The sequence below is a fragment of the Cavenderia fasciculata genome (assembly GCF_000203815.1).
Source record: "Cavenderia fasciculata unplaced genomic scaffold Scf_Dfasci-G-b-285a01.f1-5, whole genome shotgun sequence".
Taxonomy (NCBI): domain Eukaryota; phylum Evosea; class Eumycetozoa; order Acytosteliales; family Cavenderiaceae; genus Cavenderia; species Cavenderia fasciculata.
The window spans coordinates 25,259-44,760 of NW_004457708.1; the positions used below are offsets into that span (position 1 = coordinate 25,259).

General features: G+C 33.5%; 11 protein-coding genes across 11 annotated transcripts; 8 read left to right on the forward strand and 3 right to left on the reverse strand.

The window, feature by feature from the left end:
* Positions 1-435: 435 nt before the first annotated feature.
* DFA_03681 (uncharacterized protein) lies at positions 436-4,886 on the forward strand (the record flags this gene model as incomplete). Its single annotated transcript, XM_004356962.1, has 4 exons — positions 436-547; positions 661-703; positions 1,597-2,237; positions 2,323-4,886. 4 exons carry the CDS (start codon positions 436-438, stop codon positions 4,884-4,886), a joined length of 3,360 nt encoding a protein of 1,119 aa, XP_004357017.1.
* A 53-nt stretch (positions 4,887-4,939) lies between these two features.
* On the forward strand, positions 4,940-5,637 carry DFA_03682 (uncharacterized protein; the record flags this gene model as incomplete). Its single annotated transcript, XM_004356963.1, has 2 exons — positions 4,940-4,953; positions 4,980-5,637. 2 exons carry the CDS (start codon positions 4,940-4,942, stop codon positions 5,635-5,637), a joined length of 672 nt encoding a protein of 223 aa, XP_004357018.1.
* A 1,379-nt stretch (positions 5,638-7,016) lies between these two features.
* Positions 7,017-7,232, reverse strand: DFA_03683 (uncharacterized protein; the record flags this gene model as incomplete). The annotated part of the gene is made up of 2 exons (XM_004356964.1): positions 7,017-7,100; positions 7,155-7,232. The coding sequence occupies 2 exons, from the start codon at positions 7,230-7,232 to the stop codon at positions 7,017-7,019; spliced, it is 162 nt and encodes a 53-aa protein (XP_004357019.1).
* Positions 7,233-7,448: 216 nt separating this feature from the next.
* Positions 7,449-11,046, forward strand: mkcB (putative protein serine/threonine kinase; the record flags this gene model as incomplete). Its single annotated transcript, XM_004356965.1, has 5 exons — positions 7,449-7,521; positions 8,449-9,176; positions 9,257-10,310; positions 10,728-10,768; positions 10,963-11,046. 5 exons carry the CDS (start codon positions 7,449-7,451, stop codon positions 11,044-11,046), a joined length of 1,980 nt encoding a protein of 659 aa, XP_004357020.1.
* A 371-nt stretch (positions 11,047-11,417) lies between these two features.
* Positions 11,418-12,620, forward strand: DFA_03685 (uncharacterized protein; the record flags this gene model as incomplete). Its single annotated transcript, XM_004356966.1, has 3 exons — positions 11,418-11,442; positions 12,057-12,322; positions 12,441-12,620. 3 exons carry the CDS (start codon positions 11,418-11,420, stop codon positions 12,618-12,620), a joined length of 471 nt encoding a protein of 156 aa, XP_004357021.1.
* Positions 12,621-12,671: 51 nt separating this feature from the next.
* On the forward strand, positions 12,672-12,848 carry DFA_03686 (uncharacterized protein; the record flags this gene model as incomplete). The annotated part of the gene is made up of 1 exon (XM_004356967.1): positions 12,672-12,848. The coding sequence occupies one exon, from the start codon at positions 12,672-12,674 to the stop codon at positions 12,846-12,848; it is 177 nt and encodes a 58-aa protein (XP_004357022.1).
* Positions 12,849-13,045: 197 nt separating this feature from the next.
* DFA_03687 (putative SAM dependent methyltransferase) lies at positions 13,046-14,091 on the forward strand (the record flags this gene model as incomplete). Its single annotated transcript, XM_004356968.1, has 4 exons — positions 13,046-13,103; positions 13,179-13,592; positions 13,671-13,771; positions 13,900-14,091. 4 exons carry the CDS (start codon positions 13,046-13,048, stop codon positions 14,089-14,091), a joined length of 765 nt encoding a protein of 254 aa, XP_004357023.1.
* Positions 14,092-14,264: 173 nt separating this feature from the next.
* On the forward strand, positions 14,265-15,660 carry DFA_03688 (RNA-binding region RNP-1 domain-containing protein; the record flags this gene model as incomplete). Its single annotated transcript, XM_004356969.1, has 2 exons — positions 14,265-15,139; positions 15,228-15,660. The coding sequence occupies 2 exons, from the start codon at positions 14,265-14,267 to the stop codon at positions 15,658-15,660; spliced, it is 1,308 nt and encodes a 435-aa protein (XP_004357024.1).
* A 267-nt stretch (positions 15,661-15,927) lies between these two features.
* On the reverse strand, positions 15,928-16,458 carry DFA_03689 (uncharacterized protein; the record flags this gene model as incomplete). The annotated part of the gene is made up of 3 exons (XM_004356970.1): positions 15,928-16,022; positions 16,102-16,248; positions 16,314-16,458. 3 exons carry the CDS (start codon positions 16,456-16,458, stop codon positions 15,928-15,930), a joined length of 387 nt encoding a protein of 128 aa, XP_004357025.1.
* Positions 16,459-16,559: 101 nt separating this feature from the next.
* DFA_03690 (uncharacterized protein) lies at positions 16,560-17,352 on the forward strand (the record flags this gene model as incomplete). Its single annotated transcript, XM_004356971.1, has 4 exons — positions 16,560-16,733; positions 16,822-16,899; positions 16,963-17,204; positions 17,280-17,352. The coding sequence occupies 4 exons, from the start codon at positions 16,560-16,562 to the stop codon at positions 17,350-17,352; spliced, it is 567 nt and encodes a 188-aa protein (XP_004357026.1).
* A 293-nt stretch (positions 17,353-17,645) lies between these two features.
* On the reverse strand, positions 17,646-19,085 carry p2xA (P2X receptor; the record flags this gene model as incomplete). Its single annotated transcript, XM_004356972.1, has 5 exons — positions 17,646-17,999; positions 18,079-18,285; positions 18,339-18,458; positions 18,541-18,801; positions 18,879-19,085. The coding sequence occupies 5 exons, from the start codon at positions 19,083-19,085 to the stop codon at positions 17,646-17,648; spliced, it is 1,149 nt and encodes a 382-aa protein (XP_004357027.1).
* Between the last annotated feature and the right edge of the window lie 417 nt (positions 19,086-19,502).

Sequence of the window (19,502 nt, forward strand, 5' to 3'; positions counted from 1 at the left end):
TAATAATAATTAATAATAATAATATCAATAATAATATCACACCATCATTGTAAATTCAATATTTTCCCTATTTGTTTTTTTAAAAAATATCTATCTATTTTTTGGAACACCTGTATTTAATATCCATAAAAAATAATTAACATTGTTTATAATAATATCCCTCCTCCTCTCTTTCAACAACATAACAAATATAAATTGTGAATATGATCATCCCCTACCCTTCTTTTCTCCACCTCCTCCAACAATAATAATAACTATAATGAATTTTTATTTATTTTAAAATAAAATCAAAATATTATCTTTCCTAAATAAATAAACACCCAACCAAAACATTACATCTTTTTTTAGAGATCGATCATGTGATCAATGAATCATCTGTTCATTCAAACTATACTGAGATTTTTTTAAAGTTGAAGGGAAAAACCATTTTCCATGATGGAAAATTCAACTTTTTGTGATGAATCATCACATCTTGTTGTCCCAACAACAATTGCAATTGCATTAATCATCGTTGTCGTTTTTTTAATATATACATATGTAAAAGTTAGTTAGTATAGAGAGTATAATATACATACATGTTCATATTTAAAAAAGAGTAATAACAAACATCAAACATCAAACATCAAAGTAATCATTACATTATTATTATTATTATTATAGAGGAGTACTTTGATGAAATTTACAACGGCAGTGTCGGATGTCGGTCAATTTAAAATCCCGACAAAGGGGAAGAGAACACAGCCTTGACAAGACACTCACATAACTGGGATTTTCGATATTTAATAAACCACCAATAATAATAATAATTTGTCGATAATTTGTTGAACCAAACCAGGCAAGGGAGGATTGGTTGGTTGATAAAACAAAAAAGGGACAAAGTTTCTCTCTCTCTCCTTCGTCTCCTTTTGGACAAAGGTAACCAAGTTTGAAAGTAAAAAAAGAAAAAGAGAAAACTGATTCCACCTCACCTCTATCAGTTATTATTATTATTATTGTTTTTTTTGAATAGTGGATTTTTAATTTATTTTTTTGTCGACCCGAATTATCAATTATATCTGTGTGGTTTATCTCTTACCTACCTCCTCCTCCACACACACATCAAACCAAAAGACAGAAAGACAGAAAAAAGATAGATAGAATAGAATAGAATAGATAGATAGAATTAATACAATTCAATCCGATAGATTAAAAACAAAAAAGAGTAGAAGAGGTAGAATAATAACTACTGTACATCACAATTCAGTTCAGTTTCATTGGTTTCATCGCCGACTCATTCATTCACGATTATATATTATATTCATATTTATTTACATTCATACATATATAGATAGATAGATAGATAGATAGATAACAAAAAGAGACAAAGAGAAAGAGAGATATTGACAACTAAAACATACATACTCTATACACCAAAAGTACTTAGTAGTATTATTATCCTCTAACGAGGAGTAATTTGTTACCCTCAACAACATATATACATACATAATATACATATACCGCCGCCGCCGCTGAAAAGTAAGTTAGATGATAGAGCAAGAGTAGAGTAGAGTAGAGAGTAGGGTGATTAATATATTTGATTTGATTTATTCTATGTAGGATGAATTATGTTGAAAAGTTTGTTGATGGAGTTCATTATGTATTCAATTTAAATGCAGCTACACTTAGTGGTGCGATTGATATATTGGTGATTCCTCAGCCCGATGGAACACTCAAGTGTACACCATTTCATGTACGTTTTGGTAAGCTGCAGTTGATTAGCAGCTCGGAAAAGGTGGTTCAAATCTATGTCAATCAGAAAAAGGCAGACTTGCAAATGAAGCTTGGTCACGCTGGCGAGGCATTCTTTGTCGAGGAGACTGAAGACCCAGTACCCTCCATCCTCGCCACTTCCCCCATCACATCACCCAAGCCTGGCAGAATCATCAAACAATCGACCGAAGAGTTGGTACCCGAATTTACAAGCACTAGAATCATGACTCGACCAATCATTAAACCAACTCCAACTACTCCGGCAGCTGTCGTTACCACTACGACGACTGCCACGACTGTTCCCGCAACTCCAACAGAGAAACCAGTAGTATTAACAGATGCCATTCAAGAAATGATTATTGCTCAACATAAACAATCTCAAAGTCAAGATAAAGATAAATCAAAGCCAACCACAACAACTGGTTTCAAACCTATTACTACTGCTACAACAACAACTTCACCTACAACCCCAACTAAAAAGAATCAAGGTAATTAATTGATTAGTATTAAATAATAATTATTATTTATATGATTATTTATTAACTTTTTTTTTTTTTTGATCTTTTAATTTAGTTGATCCAAAAAGAACATCATCACCAATTTATTTTGAAGGATCAGAGGATATTACAATGGATTCACCACTGAATAGCTTTATTATTAATTGTGAAGCTGAACAACTTTCACCTCCACAACCACAGGATAGTCAATCACCAGTAGGTAGTCTGTCACCTCCAAAACCAATGGAAATGCTTCCAAATCCATCGGCATCTGCCATTGCATCAGAGGGATCGTCGACATCAGACACTGAATCTGAACCAAAAGTTGGATTTTGGAGATGGGGTGGTTTACCAATATTTAGAAGAAACAAACAACCTGCTTCTAGCGCTATTGTCGCACCAACTACAGCTACAGTAGCTACTTTACCAAATACAACTGGACCTTCATCACCTTCAACAACTACAACTACAACCATGACAACTACTACATTAACTACTAGTACAACAACTACATCTGCTGCTTCTTCTTCGTTGCCATCTCAATTGCCATCATCATTATCATCTTCATCATTGACAGGTTCAACCAAATCTGCATCAGCAACTGTAAATCAATCAAAGTTATCAGACAACTTTGATCAAGACTCTAGTAGTGGTATTAGTGGTACCTCTTTATCAACTCCAACTAGTCCACAACAACAACAAGAAATTGTACTTGAATCATCATCTACAATACTTACAACTAGTACAAGTAGTACTAATAATATTCCAGTAGTTGGAATGACGACGACAAGTGAAACAAGTGATAGTGACCAAGCATCAAATAGTAGTAGTAATGAAGACACTGCTACCATTTCTGGTGATGGATCATCATGGAGTAGAATGGGATTCTTGACGAAAATGTTTAACAAAAAGGAAGCAGAACCCTCCTTTTTGGTCAAATCAATGGATAGTCCACCACCATCGATTATGGACTCTGAAACCAAAGCATACAACAGTACTGACCAATCTATAATAGATTCAAGCAACATCACCACCCTTCACATTAACAACACCAACATTAGAAATAGTGAAGGTGAAAGTGGAATATTTTTATTAGATGAAGATGAAGAAGAAGAGGAATCTAGAATTAAAGAATTAAATGATGATCAAGATAACAACAAATCAACAACAACAACAATAGTAGTAGACAATAATAATGATAATAATAGTAATAATAATGTAAATAACCAATCTCCTCAAGAGTCATCTCATATTTATGATGTTAGTGCAGATAAAAGTTTTGCAGCTATTGTAAAAGAGAATCTAAATGGTAAATCTACTTTGGAAAGATCACCGTCACCATTGGTACAATTAGATGAACATGAATTCCCCTCTTTGAATATGAATGGAAATCATCATAATAATCATATGATTCCCATACCAACACCAAATAATACACCATCAAACTCAACATTGGCAAATGTAACCTATTCATCATCACCAAACTCATCATTTGCATCCAAAGCAAATCATCATAATCATATTGAACATTTGGCAATGAAACAAAAACAAACCACTGGAAATAGTCGTCCTTCATCTCCTGTCCCTTTGACTGCAACTACAACTACTACAACTACAACAAATGCAGCAGCTGTTACTAGTACTTCAAATGCTACATCTGCAACCTCTGCAGTAGCAATAACAACAACTATTACATCACCATTGACAAAAGAGGAAACTGAAAGTTTACCAATTGTTAAACTTTCACTTTGTGGTCACTTGATTTTAGATAGAAGTCTTCAATCGGATTGGCCAGAAGAAAGAGAGAAATTCTTTAATGAACATATTGTCACTTTTGAGCAGTTGTGCAATGATGCTGGTATCTTTAAAAACCCACATTTGGTGGCCAAGATTGGTGTAGAGTTTTATCCATGGTCGGTTGCCGGTCACATCATCATGACTCAAATTGTGTTTAACCGATCTCTTCCCAAAGAGTCGATCGAATGTCTCGTCACCAAAGACAAGGATGAACGTCAAATCACCAAACCAACCACCGCTGGCAGCAAACAATCTTGGAAGAGTTGGTTGAGTTGGAAATCAACTACTACCTCTGCCACCCAACAACCAGGTATTGTTGTCAGTGGTGCAGTAGTAGACACCAACAATAAGATTCCTACTACAGCAGGAACTACATCTCCACCAATTGGATCGATTAATCCAACTACCAATACCGATGTAATCGTTACACAAAAGGGATCGAGTGGATATATAAAGAAATCACTCAGACCAACCTCTGATCAATTAAAGGCGTTGGGATTGCAAAAGGGTGCCAATCGAATTACATTTGTCGTGTCGAGTACACTCCAAGGCACAAGAGAGGTGTCTGCATCTGTCTACTTTTGGGACAATACCTCCAAGATTGTCATTTCCGACATTGATGGAACCATCACCAAGTCGGATGCACTCGGCCAGGTTCTTCCTCTGATTGGAAAGGATTGGTCGCATTTGGGTGTCGCCGAACTCTACTCTAATATCAAGGAAAATGGTTATAATATCATGTATCTTACTAGTCGTGCAATTGGCCAAGCAGGTCTTACACGTACCTATATTTCATCAGTTAAACAAAGTTCATCTTCAAATTTTACAATTGCAACAAAATAATAATAATAATAATAATAATAACAGTACTAACCCTAATAATAATAATAATAATAATGCAACAATCATTGTTTCGAATAATATAAATAATAATAGTGGTATGATTCAACATCCACAACCATTACAACCATCATCGATTGTTGTAGGAGCAGCAGCAGCAGCTAAACCAACTACTACTTCTTCTCCTTCTTCTTCTACTTCTGGTGGACCAACACCAGTTGTTATTCAACCACCTGTTGTCATTACAACTACTACAACTACCACCACTACAACAGTCAACAATAGTAATTTGGCAAGTGGTGGTGGTGTAATCGGAATTTCATCATCTTCGGCACAAGGGTTATTCACATTGCCAGAGGGACCTGTCTTTATGTCACCCAATCGTCTCTTGACATCGTTTAACCGCGAAGTCATCAAAAAAAACCCCGAAGAGTTCAAGATTGCCTGTCTCCAAGACATCCAAAACATATTTCCACCCGGATCACAGCCCTTTTATGCTGGATTTGGCAATAGATCGACCGATGCAACTGCCTACAACGCCGTGGGCATCCCAAATGGCAAAATATTCACAATCAACCATGATGGTATCATCAACACCAATAACAACACCTACAACAAGAGCTACACCAAACTTAATGACCTCGTACAAGACATGTTCCCACATGCCAAAACTTCGGTCGACGAGCAATGGAATGAGTTCCATTATTGGCGTAAAACACGAGTTTTACCAATTTCAAAACTTGAACCATTATAAAAATCAAACCAAACAAACAAATTGGTATTAAATATAAAATATATACCTCTTTTTTTTTAACTAGCAAAATATTCTCATAATTATTGAATTATATTATTTATTTAAATTATTTATTTATATCCTCAAAAAATTGTTATTACTATGATCATAAGATTCAATGCACGAATGAATCGTTGGAAAAAAAATTACCTGGGGTCTGAGGGGCTTTGTTTTTTTTTTAGAGATCCATATGATCCTATTTTTAGCATCAAAAAAAACGTTGGCTCCATACCAGCGGTTCCATCTGAAGATGTGACATGATTAATGGGGAGGCACTGAAGGAATGATCATTCTAGTGGGCAAAGACAAAGGGTCTTTGGTCACATGTTTTATGTGTGACCAAGCCACTGATCAGAAGATAGAAGAGTGGTGGAGCTTTCAAGCTGTGCATTATTCCCCAACCATGCACATGTGAGACAAACTGACTCTAACGTTGTTTATGTTTAAACTTCATTCGTCAAAAGTATTATTATTATTATATTATTAGTTTTTAAATTTATTTATATAAACACACAAACAAGATAAGATAATCAGTTAGATCAATTGTTCATCAAAATCCAAAAGGTAATCCAAATATTTGTAGTATCTCTTTAAAAGCACGTGATTGTTTTCACCTTTTAAAGAAACGATGCACACACGAGATTGGCTGGATTTAAACGAGTATACTCGAATGAGACCCCTATAGCCACCATCTCTGTGCTATTGCTCTCTGTCTGATGCACTGAGCTTGGCAATGAAGATTGATGATTGCTATCACCCCCCCATCATCAACCAACCACCCAAAGCAAAGATATTATGTTTATTTTTTTTTTTCTGATGGCAACCGCAGCCCTTTTTGTGCATAGACATACTGTGAAACCCCCTCTCGTTATTTTTAAACAAACATTTATTTATATACAATACATATATAACTCAGACACAAAGACAGACAAACAGATATATAGAACACAGACAGATAAACAAGAGAGAGATAGAGATAGACAGGGAAAAGAGGTAGGACCGATAAATAAAACATAGAGTGAGGGGAGTGTCTCAACAACCCTCATGCAAAAGACAACCAAACTGTTTACCCACCACAAACTGTCTTTTCACTGGGTTGATTGATCGAAAAGATAGTAGGACAACAAACAAACAAACAAACAAGCAAAGAGGGGATATGAAAAGATTCCAAAAGAATGAAAGGTCACAGATCTGGCGCGCGGCGACGGGTGGCGTCCGTTCATTCATTCCAATCAGATCATGATTGTTGTTTAATATCATTTTTTTAATTTTTTGGTTTCTTTTTTTCTCGATCACAAATCAGAAGATATTTATTGTTTAATTATATTGTTTTAATATTATTATCTGATAGCAGAAGCACCAACAATAGACAGATAGACAGACAGACAGACAGACAGACAGACAATATTTTTGTTTAAGTGGCACTTAACTAAGTTTCAAAGTTTAAAAACTTAACTAGACTTGACACTTTTTCATACTTTATACTTTATACCAAATATAGTAGAGTGAGAAACAGACAACAAACCAACTATCGATAAAAAGTAATCAAATGACATTCATTATCTCTCTCTATTTAAGGTTAATTTATAAATAGTTTGCATCCATATTACACTTTTTTTTGTTTGTGTATTTATTATTATTTTTACATTCCATACTCTACTCACATTATCATCTACCTATTCATCAATCCATCAACAACAAGATGGATGATCTTTGGTAGATCTCCCAATTTTAATGGTTTCTTAATACGTATTAAGCCCCTATTTTTAAAAATGGATTCCATCAATCAACCCCAGCCAGCCAAAGTTAGAGTTGTTGATGAATGGATGCATTGCATCGATGGATGTATGGTGGATGAATGGATGCTGACTACTACCTATCCCACACACACAAACTAACACATCAACCCAACAACAGTGGTGGTAGTGGTGGTTGGTTGGAGAGTGTGAGGGTAATCAGCAGAGGTGGTGGGCGACAGTCAAATTAATTTTATAATGCAATCATTTATTATTATTATTATCACATGCATATAAACATACATAACAGTAATAGTAATACAATACCTTCCTTCTTTTCTCCCAACATCATCATCAATCAAATCAAACAAGAGAAAGCAACTCATCAATCACATCAAATCAAATCAAACAAAACATATCAACTAAATCAATTTTATTTACTTTTGGGTGCCACCAATTTATGTTGGATTTTTTTTCCTTCATTCTTATATATATATATCATATCTATCTTTCAATCAATCAATCATTTATATATTAATATTCAATTGATTTGTTGTAAAAGTACATTAAATTTTGGTCGTATCGTCGTTCGTTAAGAGCAGAGAGGAGAGAGTGTAACAATAGTAGTCGCCATAATAATAATATTATTATTATTATTATTTAAAAGTAATAGTAAGTCACAATACAATACAATAGTAACACTGTAGTTTGTTTGTTTGTTGTTGTTTAGTTGTTGTTGTTGTTGTTGTTGTTGTTTATAAAAGAGAGTAAATCGTATTCCTACTGTTCCTACGCCAACCAACCGACAGATTTAAATATTTTTTTTAGAATCCATCCCCATACTACTCTTTACTAACTCTTTTCAAAAAACGTCGACTTATCTAGATTTATCAAACCAAAAAAACCTCAGTTGTTTTAAAACGAGAATCTCAAACATTTATAACTAAAAGAAAGAAAGAGAGAGAGAGATTGATATTGTAACATAGAAACACATACACAACACACACACACAGGTAGTAGTACTATATATATTTAGGCTTGGGGAAGATTAAACAACAACAACAACAACAACAACAACAACACCACCAACAACGACTTATAGAGAGTAGATTTAATCAAAAATTTGCGATGAAATCATTTTTTAAGAAAGCAAAGCAAGCATACAAGAGCCATTTCTTCCTCACACAAGAGGGGATGGCTCCACCCGAAGACGACGAGCATGCCAACAAGATAATCGACGATATCAACCCGATCAAGGAGGAGGGCCCACAAGGCTTTATAGCATTCTGCTCGGACGAAAATAACAACAACCCACCCAGCGGAACGACGTCGGCAGGTGCATCCGAACAATACAGCAGTCATAGAAAGGACACGATCGACGGCAGCGGCAAGGACGCCGCCAAAGACTCGTCGTCCACCAACACCTCCACCACGGCCTCGACCGCCAACACCACCACCCCTTCGACCACCAACAACAACGCCGCCGCCACATCATCCACCACTACCACCACCACCTCAACCACTCCCACCAAAGACCGCAAACAAACCAAGACCAAGACTTCATTCTTTTCATTTGGTGGTAAAAAAGAGACTGCCTCTGAAAAAAAGGCTGTCAATAATTCTGGATCATCAAACAATAACAATAATAATAACAACCAACCATTGGCTGCAGGTGCCAACAACAACAACAATCATCAAAAGACTCCGCCAGTACGTGAAGAAGAAAAAGTTGAACGTGAAATCATATATATCAAGGGTTTAGAGGTATATAAAAATAATCAATCAATCAAACAACAAACCAAGATTATCTTTGTTCTAATTTATTTTTATATTTTACTCTATAGGATTTACCAGAAGATTGTTTGAAATTAATTAGAATATCGGGATTACCAGAAGAAAAATTAAGAGCCAATTTACAAGTATTGTTACATGTCTTGCACTTTAGAACGGGCAAGATCATCAAGGTGGAGGGTGAGTTGCCCAAGGAACCACGTAAAAAGGTGGTTTCGGAGCGATTCAATGACGGTGAGACACTTATACAACACGTCGAACCACCCCAACTCAAAAAGATGTACAGAGATTGCGACCAAGTCGGCAAGGGTGGTTTTGGTACGGTCTATTTTGGCCGTTCAACCAAGGAAAAGAAGTTGGTAGCCATCAAAAAGATGCCCCATCTTACCAAGCGTCAACAAGTACAAAACTACAGAGAGGCATCGATCCTATCGAAATGCGATCACCCCAACATTGTCAAGCTCATCACTTGTCACGTCGACAAGGACCAAAACATGTGGGTGGTCATGGAGTTTATGGAGGGTGGTACCTTTGAAGAGGCCGCCAAGGCATGGAAATTCAACGAAAATAACTTGGCCTATGTTGCTCGCGAGCTCCTAAAGGGTCTCTCGTATTTGCACGAGAAGCAAATGGTACATCGTGACCTCAAGTCTGCCAACATTATGATGAGTGTCGAAGGCAAGGTCAAGCTCATCGACTTTGGTCTCTGTGAGGATGTGGCCTCGGGTCCACCCTGCCACATGGTTGGTTCACCCTTTTGGATGGCACCCGAGATGATCCTCGGCAAGCCACACGGCACCCCCGTCGATATTTGGAGTTTTGCCATCTCGCTCTTGGAAATGGCCAATCAACGTCCACCCATGATGGAGTCGGCCGTCAAGGCCATGTTCACGGTCGCCACCGAGGGCGCCACAGGCTTTGACGAGCCCGAGTTGTGGTCCGACACTTTCAAAGACTTTTTGTCGCTCTGTCTCAAGATTGACCCCGAGGAACGTGCCACCGCTGAGCAACTCCTCAAACACCCATTCATCAAAAAGGCAGACACTAGAGACAACATGGAAAACATTCTTAAAAAGATTTTCCTTACAAATTCTTTAATGAATTCAGGTTTCTAAAAAAATCAAAACAAAATCAAAATGTAATGTTTTTTTTTTTTTTTTTTTTTTAAAGTAATAATAATCATCGTCACATCAATCATAGTTTATACAATTAAACCAAAAACAACCTACCTACCCTACCTCCATTCTACAACCATTACACAAACAAATATATACCAACCATATATATATATTGAACAACAAACACGTTTCCCATTTTTTTTTTTTTTCCAACCCTATCACATACTGCAAAATTGTAATTAATAACTAATCACAATGACAACACAAGAGCGAATAGATGTTTTCAAAAAAAGTTTCCAATGCATGGAAACTTTTGGAATAGAAAAACATCCAAAAACAAAAGTGAAAATCATAATTCATCATTCAACAACAATAACAACTAAAACAAAACAAATAATTTATTTAGAATATTCCAAAGAGAGTCCAATGTTGGGGGAGCCAGATAATGTATTATTATAAACCAACAAAAAATGCAATCATCCACAATTGTAATAATAATAAAAAAAAAAAAAAAACAAATTAAAAACAATACATAACATATACAACCATTCATACATCAAACTCTTCTGGATTGTGGTTAACCATGTGTTGATTGAAATATCTTGGACGGGAGTTCCACAAAACGACAATTTTAGTAAAAGTCGTTTAAACAAGTCATTTTCTTCTTACCCCCTTCAACACAAGTAGTCATGACAACCACCGACTTGGAAGATCATCATTCTTAAACCTTTTATGATTTTTTAGTCCATTCAAGTGATTGGAATTTCAATCAATTCAAACTATTTTCAGCATGGATGAGGGTAGCCCTCTTGCACCTTTAGTCTATTCATCCCAACCAGCCTACTACTCTTTCTGTTTTGTGCTTTGACCATTGTTTCTATTTTCAGGGTTCATATACGGACAACACCAGATTGTATTGTGAGGCTATTTTTAGTTTTTTTCCTTGCAATCTTATTGGGCGCAGAGACCATATCTTTTATTTTTATACTTTTTTTTATTTTATTTTTGCAATCGACAAGACACCAGCCCCAACAGATTCCTTTCCTCCATCAAAGATCTGACAATTGTCATTTTGTTTCGACCAAACCTAGAATGAATGAATCATGACGGATTCCGTCACGGTGAAAAAAAGAAAAAGTGGTCAACACTATGAAGAGAGGCGGCAACGATGATATCTATCTATCCATCCCACTCACTGTCGAATGGGTGTGTACCATCGTCGAAAAGTTAAACTGCATCAAACCAACCACCAACCAGCTGGCCACCCGATTAAAAAAAGAAAGAACCTTCTTTTGTTATTGTTGTCCATCACGGATACTTACCATTTGAAACAGAGGATGGGGGTAGGTAGTCTGGTGAAGGAGAGGGAATGAGAGGGCAAGACAAGCACTAATTTTATCTCTCTTACATATTCACAGGAACAACAACAACAACAACCTTACTTGTTGCATCAAGTATCGGGATACCTACAGGTACACGATATCCATAATATCATCCTTTTTTTTCAATTCTTTTTTTTTCCTTTTCTTGTCAATCGATATCAACCATCAAGATTAAAAAGTTCATTTTTAATATTCCAATTCAATAATAGTAGTAGTAACAACAGAAGAAAGATCACAACACACATCTCCAATTACAAGATTCAAAAAGACGAATAATCATTAAATATATTTAAAATAATTATTTTTTTGATCCTCCTCCTCCTCCTACTACTATTAATATTTTTTTGTAAAAGGAATCGATCATAAATTAATTATTCCAATTATGTGTTCAACAACTGAAAATCGTTCCAGTAGTATCTCTAATAATAATAATAATGGCAGTAGTAGTAATAGTAGCAGTACAAAAAATAGTCGAGAGAGTAGTCCATTGTCATTGATTTATAGGTGTATCGAATGTAAACAAGTAGCTCATTTTACAGATTGTTATGTTAATAGTAACAATGACCATGTCTGTTGTAAATGTTTTAAACAATATTTAAGATCTAGGTTATTACAAAGAGTAATTATTTCATAAAAAATAGAAAAAAAAAAAAAATTTATCCATCAATCAAACTTAATTTATTTATTTCCATCCTTCCTTCCATTCTTTTATTTGTTTGTTTATTTTTTTACTATAGTTGGAAAGAAAGAAATTTCTAAAAAGACAAAAAAAATTACTTCAACAACATAGTCAAAATTTTAACTTGGAGCAAAAGAAAAAGAAACAAAAAAATACTAAGGTTTCCAATAACAAACAACAACAACAAAGTAGCGACAAGGATAATAATGAACAAAGTGGTAGCGATGATGATGATTAAATCCTCCAGGTTGTATCCTATGCTCCCAAAAATACCCAACGTTTCACAAATATGAATCCATTTTTAGAGTTTCTACCTTTTGGACTCTCTCGGCTTCCAAATATGACTCTCCCTATCTCACCCCCAATCCTCCACATGAATAACTCAATTAAGAATAATCAAGGTGGTATCCATGTCTTTTGGAATGATATCAAGATCTTCACGACAAGAAAGAAAATCATCGTTTAAATGATGACCTTTTGTTTTTTTTGGTCCTTCCCCACCCTTCTTTAAACCGTCATCCCTCCTAAATAAAATTTCACATCCTCTGCTTTTGCCATTTCCATCACACTCGACATTCTTTTGCAGCCTTTTTTTTTGTTGTTTAGAGATACTTTGGAGATTAACTGTTCATCGTAATTAATTATACGATTGTGTTTATATAAATGGCACCAAAGTTTGTAGATCATTTTGGCAAAGTTTCTTCTAAATACCTTACTTTTAGTAAGCAAAGATAAAGAGAGATAGAAAGATAGAGATAGAGATCATGATGATTAATATATATATATATTACTTTAGGACCAACATACCCAAATGAATTATTTGATATTATTAGAGATTACACTCAGAGTGATACAACAAGACAATTAGCATTTGATATTGGATGTGGTAATGGACAAGCAACTGTAAAGTTGGCAGACATGTATGAAAAGGTGATTGGTTTTGATCCGTCAGAAGGTCAAATAACAAGTGCACAACCTCATCCTCGTGTAGAGTATAGAGTGTCACCTGCTGAAAAGATTGATTGGCATCCTGATGGGTCAGTCGATTTAATCACAGTGGCACAAGCAGTTCATTGGTTTGATCTACCAACATTCTACAATGAAACAAAACGATTACTTAAACCAAAGACTGGTTCACTTATCATTTGGGGTTATGGTACTTGTTCAATTGTCAATAATGATAAAGCACAACAAATTCATCGTCATGTATGTAAATAATAATAGAACACTTTAATGTTGTACAACATAGTATTATTAACCTGGATTGAATAGTTTTATGATTCTCTAGGTGATGAGTATTGGCCATCAAATAGAAAGTTTGTTGATCGTGAATACGTTGATATCATTCCAACCTATAGTAACACAATTAGAAAGAATACAAGTTTTAATGTAACTACCCTACCCTACCTACCATCCACCAAAGTTTGAATTAACAAACAATCAAACAAACCAAACAAATATTAATATTCATTCATTCATTCATATATGTTATTATTATTATTATTATTAATATTTAGAAAAAGTTAAGTATTGGTGATATGATTGGTTACTATTCTACTTGGAGTGGATACAACCAATACTTAAAGACAAATGAATGCAAGTTACCAAGTTTAAAGGAGCAATTACTCAATGCCTACAACACGACCGATGAGAATACTGAAATAGAGTTATCATTCCCACTCTTTATCATTCTTTCTAAAAAGGATTAAATATAACATTCATGACTTTTCATCACCATCATCCACCTTTAACTGTAAATAAATAAAATTCATCAATCTGTGATTTTTTTCTCAAAGCACTCATCTCGATACTTTTGAACATCAAACCAAACTCATTTTAATCATAAAACAGAAAGAAGAATAAGAAGAAACAATAGAATAATATGAGTAACAAATTACAACATGAAGAATTTGAAGAAGAAGTAGAAGATGAAGAAGGAAATGTAATTAAAAAGAACAAAAAGGATTTAGATTCAAATACATCTGCTGCAGCTGTTACTAGTGCTGCGGTTGTTGGTGGTGATACGACTACGACGACGACAACGACGACGACATCATCATCATTACCTTCATCTGGAGAGAACAAGGTGTTTCTTTATAGTGGAAAATGGGCATACAAAGCACCCGATGGTCAATTATACATACACAATACAACAACCAATCAATGGGAAAAGGAAGTGAAAATAACAAATGATATGATTCGTCAACAACAATCTGCATATGGTGGTACTAGTGCTCCTATGCCATCAAATAATAATAATAGAAACAATAACAATAACAAAGAAAATATTAATAATAATAATAATGGTAATAATAAAAGAAAGAATCATAGAAATAGACAACAACAACAAAATAATAGTAATAATAATAATAATGAACAAGAACAACCAATTGAAAATGAACCAATTGTAGATTTAATTATTTCTGGATTACCAACAAACCCATCACTCATTAGGGTCAATGATCTATTTCAAGCATTTAGAAAAGCTGGTTTCATTCAAGAGACAGCAGATGGTGACCCCAAGATTCAATTCTTTATTGATGAGAGTGGTGCAAGAACTGGTCAAGCTGTTATATCCTATGCAAGGGAGGAATCGATTCATCTTGCCATTCAACTACTCGACGATACAGAGATTATACCAAAATATAAAATGAAGTTGGCACAAGCCACACCTGAACAAGTCAAAACTACTCAAGCAAAAGCACCTTCCAAAAAGGGTAAAAGGGAAGATTCAAGAGTTGTTAAAAAAAGAGAATTGTAAGTTAACTTGAATCATATTTATACATAGAATAGAGAGAGGATATAGAACACAATACTTAATATTAATTATTCTTTATTTTTTTAGAAATTATGGATGGGGAGAAAGTGAAAGTAGAGTTATTGTAATCAAAAATTTATTTGATCCAAAAGATTCATGGTCAAATCTAAACTTTTATGATGAATTAAAAGAGGATTTGGAAATGGGATGTCAGAGATGTGGAGAAATTCAATCGATTACCATTTTTGAAAGAAATCCAGATGGTGTTGCAACCATCAAATTCAAAGACTTTGAAGCAGCAGAGAAATGTGTTGCATTGATGGAAGGCAGATACTTTGCTCAAAGAAAATTAACGGCAGACTTTTATGATGGTTTTACAGATTATCATGTAGAGGAAACGGAAGAGGAAAAAGAACAAAGATTAAAGGTTTGGGAACAATATCTTAAAGATTCTGGTGAAAATGATGATAGTGATCAAGAAAATAAAGAGGACGAAGATAATGATGATGATGATCATTAATATATATATCTTATATACAAAAAGAGAAATAATGTAATGTTTATACAAATTCCAAAGTTTTTAAAAAGAATGGTAGATTTCTAGAAATACCATTCTAATCTATCGTTTTGAATCTCACCATAGATTGATTATATGTGTGTTTTGCGCGTTTGTTGATTATGATTATTGATCCAATAATATTATAGTTGTTTAGAATGTGTTTTCGGTCAGTAGGTTATGGATTGATTGTGATTATCGTTTGCATCGTTTTATCAACCTATACTCTCATTATTGAGCAACTTCTTTTAACTTTTCTTCAATAAATTCTTTTTGTTTATCCAATTCATCATTTTGTTCAGTTAGATACTTTTCATTACTCCATACTAGATAGAAAGAAAGAAAGAAAGAAAGAAAGCATGTTAGTATGCTACTAACAGAGAGAGTATACATGTTGTAACATACATGATTTGTTTTTATCGATAGTATTTGGTTTAGCAATGACACATTTCAAGGTTTTACCATATAGTTCACTTTCATTCATATTGTCAACAGCATCTGCTGCATCTTCAGATGATTCATATTCTACAAAACAATATCCCTTGTTTCTATCTAAAATAAAAGAGACTCTAGAGTTAGTCAAAGTATACTTTTGATTTGTTTGATGGTGTACATACGATTTTTATGATCATTTGGTAAAATGATATCAACTATATCTCCAAATGGAATGAAAGCTGCTGTAATGATATCAACTGTTACACTTTCTTCAAGACCTCCAACATATATAGTTTTCTTTTTGTTTACATTATTTGTTGTATCCATCTTTATCTAAATATAAATTAAATGAATGATATCGATCGAATGATCAAAAACAAAGACATCATCTTTGATTTTAATTTTCTGTTTTGAATCATTTGCGAATAATGTCTACAAATACAAATAATACAAATAATAGTAATGAATTCACAGATGGTAAACAATTCCTTCAAAAGTTAGAAGATGAAGCCAAAGATATAGAAGCAAAAGCTTTTGAAAAAGAAAAGAAATTACATTATCTCATTACTTTGATCAAAGATGAAAGAGAAGTTGGTAATGAAGTAAGTTTAAACTCTCTCTACTAGTAACAGAGAAAGAAAGTACTTTCAAATTTGTTCTAACATTTACGTATACTTGATTCGTTTATAGAAATTAACAAAGGCAAAAGAGGAATTAAAATATCTTCAAGAGAAATTGAGTCAATTAAGAGCTGTTTCAATTGCAAATGTAATGGACCATGATTGGTTTAATATTATTTATTTATTAATATTTTTGTTGATATTGTACTAGATTGAAGATACTAAAAGGGATATATTAACGCTACAAAGAACATTGGATGAAATGAGAAGAAAATCAAATACTACGGAATCACAAATCAAGGTGATTCAACAATCACATGAATCAACAATACCCAATCAAACGGCATCAACTGAGGAGTTGACAAAACAATTGGAAGAAACTAAAGAAATACATTCAAATGTTACAAATGACTATGAACAACTTAAAAAGGATTCAAAATTGGAAGAGGAAACGTATGTTAGAAAAATAGTAGAAAAGAAGAAGATGTGATTAGGATAATAATTAATGATCTAATCATCATTATTTAGATTAAAGAAAAATTATTCTTTATTAATTGACAAGGAAAAAGCTTTAACAGATAGATTAAATGATACTTTATAGGAAGTAGATCTGTCATTGGTTATGGTGGAAATGTATTATTAGTTGTAATTATAATTGCGATCACTTGACAAAACTTTTTAAAATATTATAAATTATATAAAATGATTGATAATCTTTTTTGGTTTTGGATAAATTTACAAATGTAGATAGAAATATATTTATTATTAATATAATTATTATAAAAAAGGAGGAGGAGGAGGAGGATAGATTAGAGAGCTCAGGAGAAACAATTTTATTTAAATTGTTCTCTTGGGCAAAGAAAAAAGGATATTCGCTGGTAAATTAATTTAAATCTAAAGGTCCTCAATGTTTTTATAAACGATATCTTCACCTTCATCATTTGTAACAACCTTTTTCATTTTTGATCCCTTGAGACCTTCAGTAACTTGGAATTTGAATGAACTGTATGTCTTCTTTTGTGGAAGGATACGAATGGCAAGTTGATCGACAACAATGGTCGATACAGCCAAAAGACCCATACCACTGACCAATGTCAACAAAAGTTGTTGGAATTCAAATTTACCAACTTCACCTGTTTGAACGAATAATAATCGAATTCCATGTCTACGATATAGATATCTATGTTGAATATCATTTTGATAGATTGGTTCTACAACTGAATATTCTGTATTTTCAATTACGCTTACCTAAAATAAAAAAAAAAACAAAAGGATAAGATAAATTGAACAAGGCCTTTGTCATTCATTTTTTAATTTTTGTACATACAGAATAAACATATCTATATTTATCGAGATTTGTTGAATAGGTATTTGAATAGGTAATAAATACAAATATATTTACACCATCATATCTCATTGAATTGGATGCATTGGTCAATGAACGATCATCAAGACTAATACCTGCAAATTGTAATATTTTTCCAAGTGTAACAATATCTGGTTGACCTGATATTCCAATTGAATTGACTCCATCCTAGATAGAAAAATAATAATATTTAATATATATTAGACCATTCATATTCATACTAAAACACATACATCAAGAGTAATAAGATCACCTTCTTCATTTTCGATATATCCACTTAATTGTTGAGAATTCTTTTGAACTTTGGATTGTGGTGCGTATAATGTGTGATCAATCAATAACTAAATAAAAATTACCAATTATTAATTTGTTTGTTTCTAGACTCTATATTATTATTATTCCACTTTTTCTTTTGTTGCTTACAGTAAAATTTTCAATATCAGCAATAAAAATACTGTTTGGGTCATCTTCGGTATATGTACAATTTGGATTGGTAAAATCACATCCATCAGCATGTTGACTAGAAGTCTTTACTCTTGTTGAGGCTGTAAAAGAGTCTCTCTCGCCAATTGGAAAGACAACAAGATTCTCATCCCAATATTGACATGTTATATTATGGAATAATGTTGAATTAAATCCTGGTTGATTACCACAATATGGTAATGGATAGGTATAGTTTACTGGCTAAAAAAAAAAAAAAGTTTAGATTTTTTGTTCCCTCTTTAAACGGCACTACGTTTTTTGTTTCAATTGTTACTTACAGGTTTTAATGATGTTCTGATTGATCCAATTGGGATTTCTACTTCCAAATAACCCTTGTTCATAAATATAGATACAACGACGACATATACAAAAATACCTAATAGAAATGTCAAATGAAGTATACCTAATCTACGATCTCTAATTCTGACCACTTTGACTGTATTGTAGGATAGCCAATCATCTAAAGTACCACAATCAAAATACATTTTTTAATATAAATATATGATATATATGTGATAATTGAGGGAATAAGCAATGATGTAGTATAAATAGTAAAGTTGATGGATGTAGAAAAAAAAAAAAAAGTTAGTTTGAGGGCTTGGAAACCGTGTGCACGCGATATGTGACGAGAGTCTTTCAAAGCGACGTACCCCAGTTGATAGACATGAGACCCATATTAAAAATTTCTCTCTCTCTCTTTTTGTTTTTGCTGATGAATAACTTTTCACTCTGGCAAGTTTATGTGTTACACTTCTTTTTCAGACCAGTAAAAAACAAATAAAACAGAGGCAAAGCGTCTTAAAGTGGGAAGAGCAAAGGATCAAGGTTTTTTATTTTCGGGCTGAAAAAAAAAATAAAAATGAGAAATCGAAAGATATTAGTGTAATCGGACCCAAAATTAT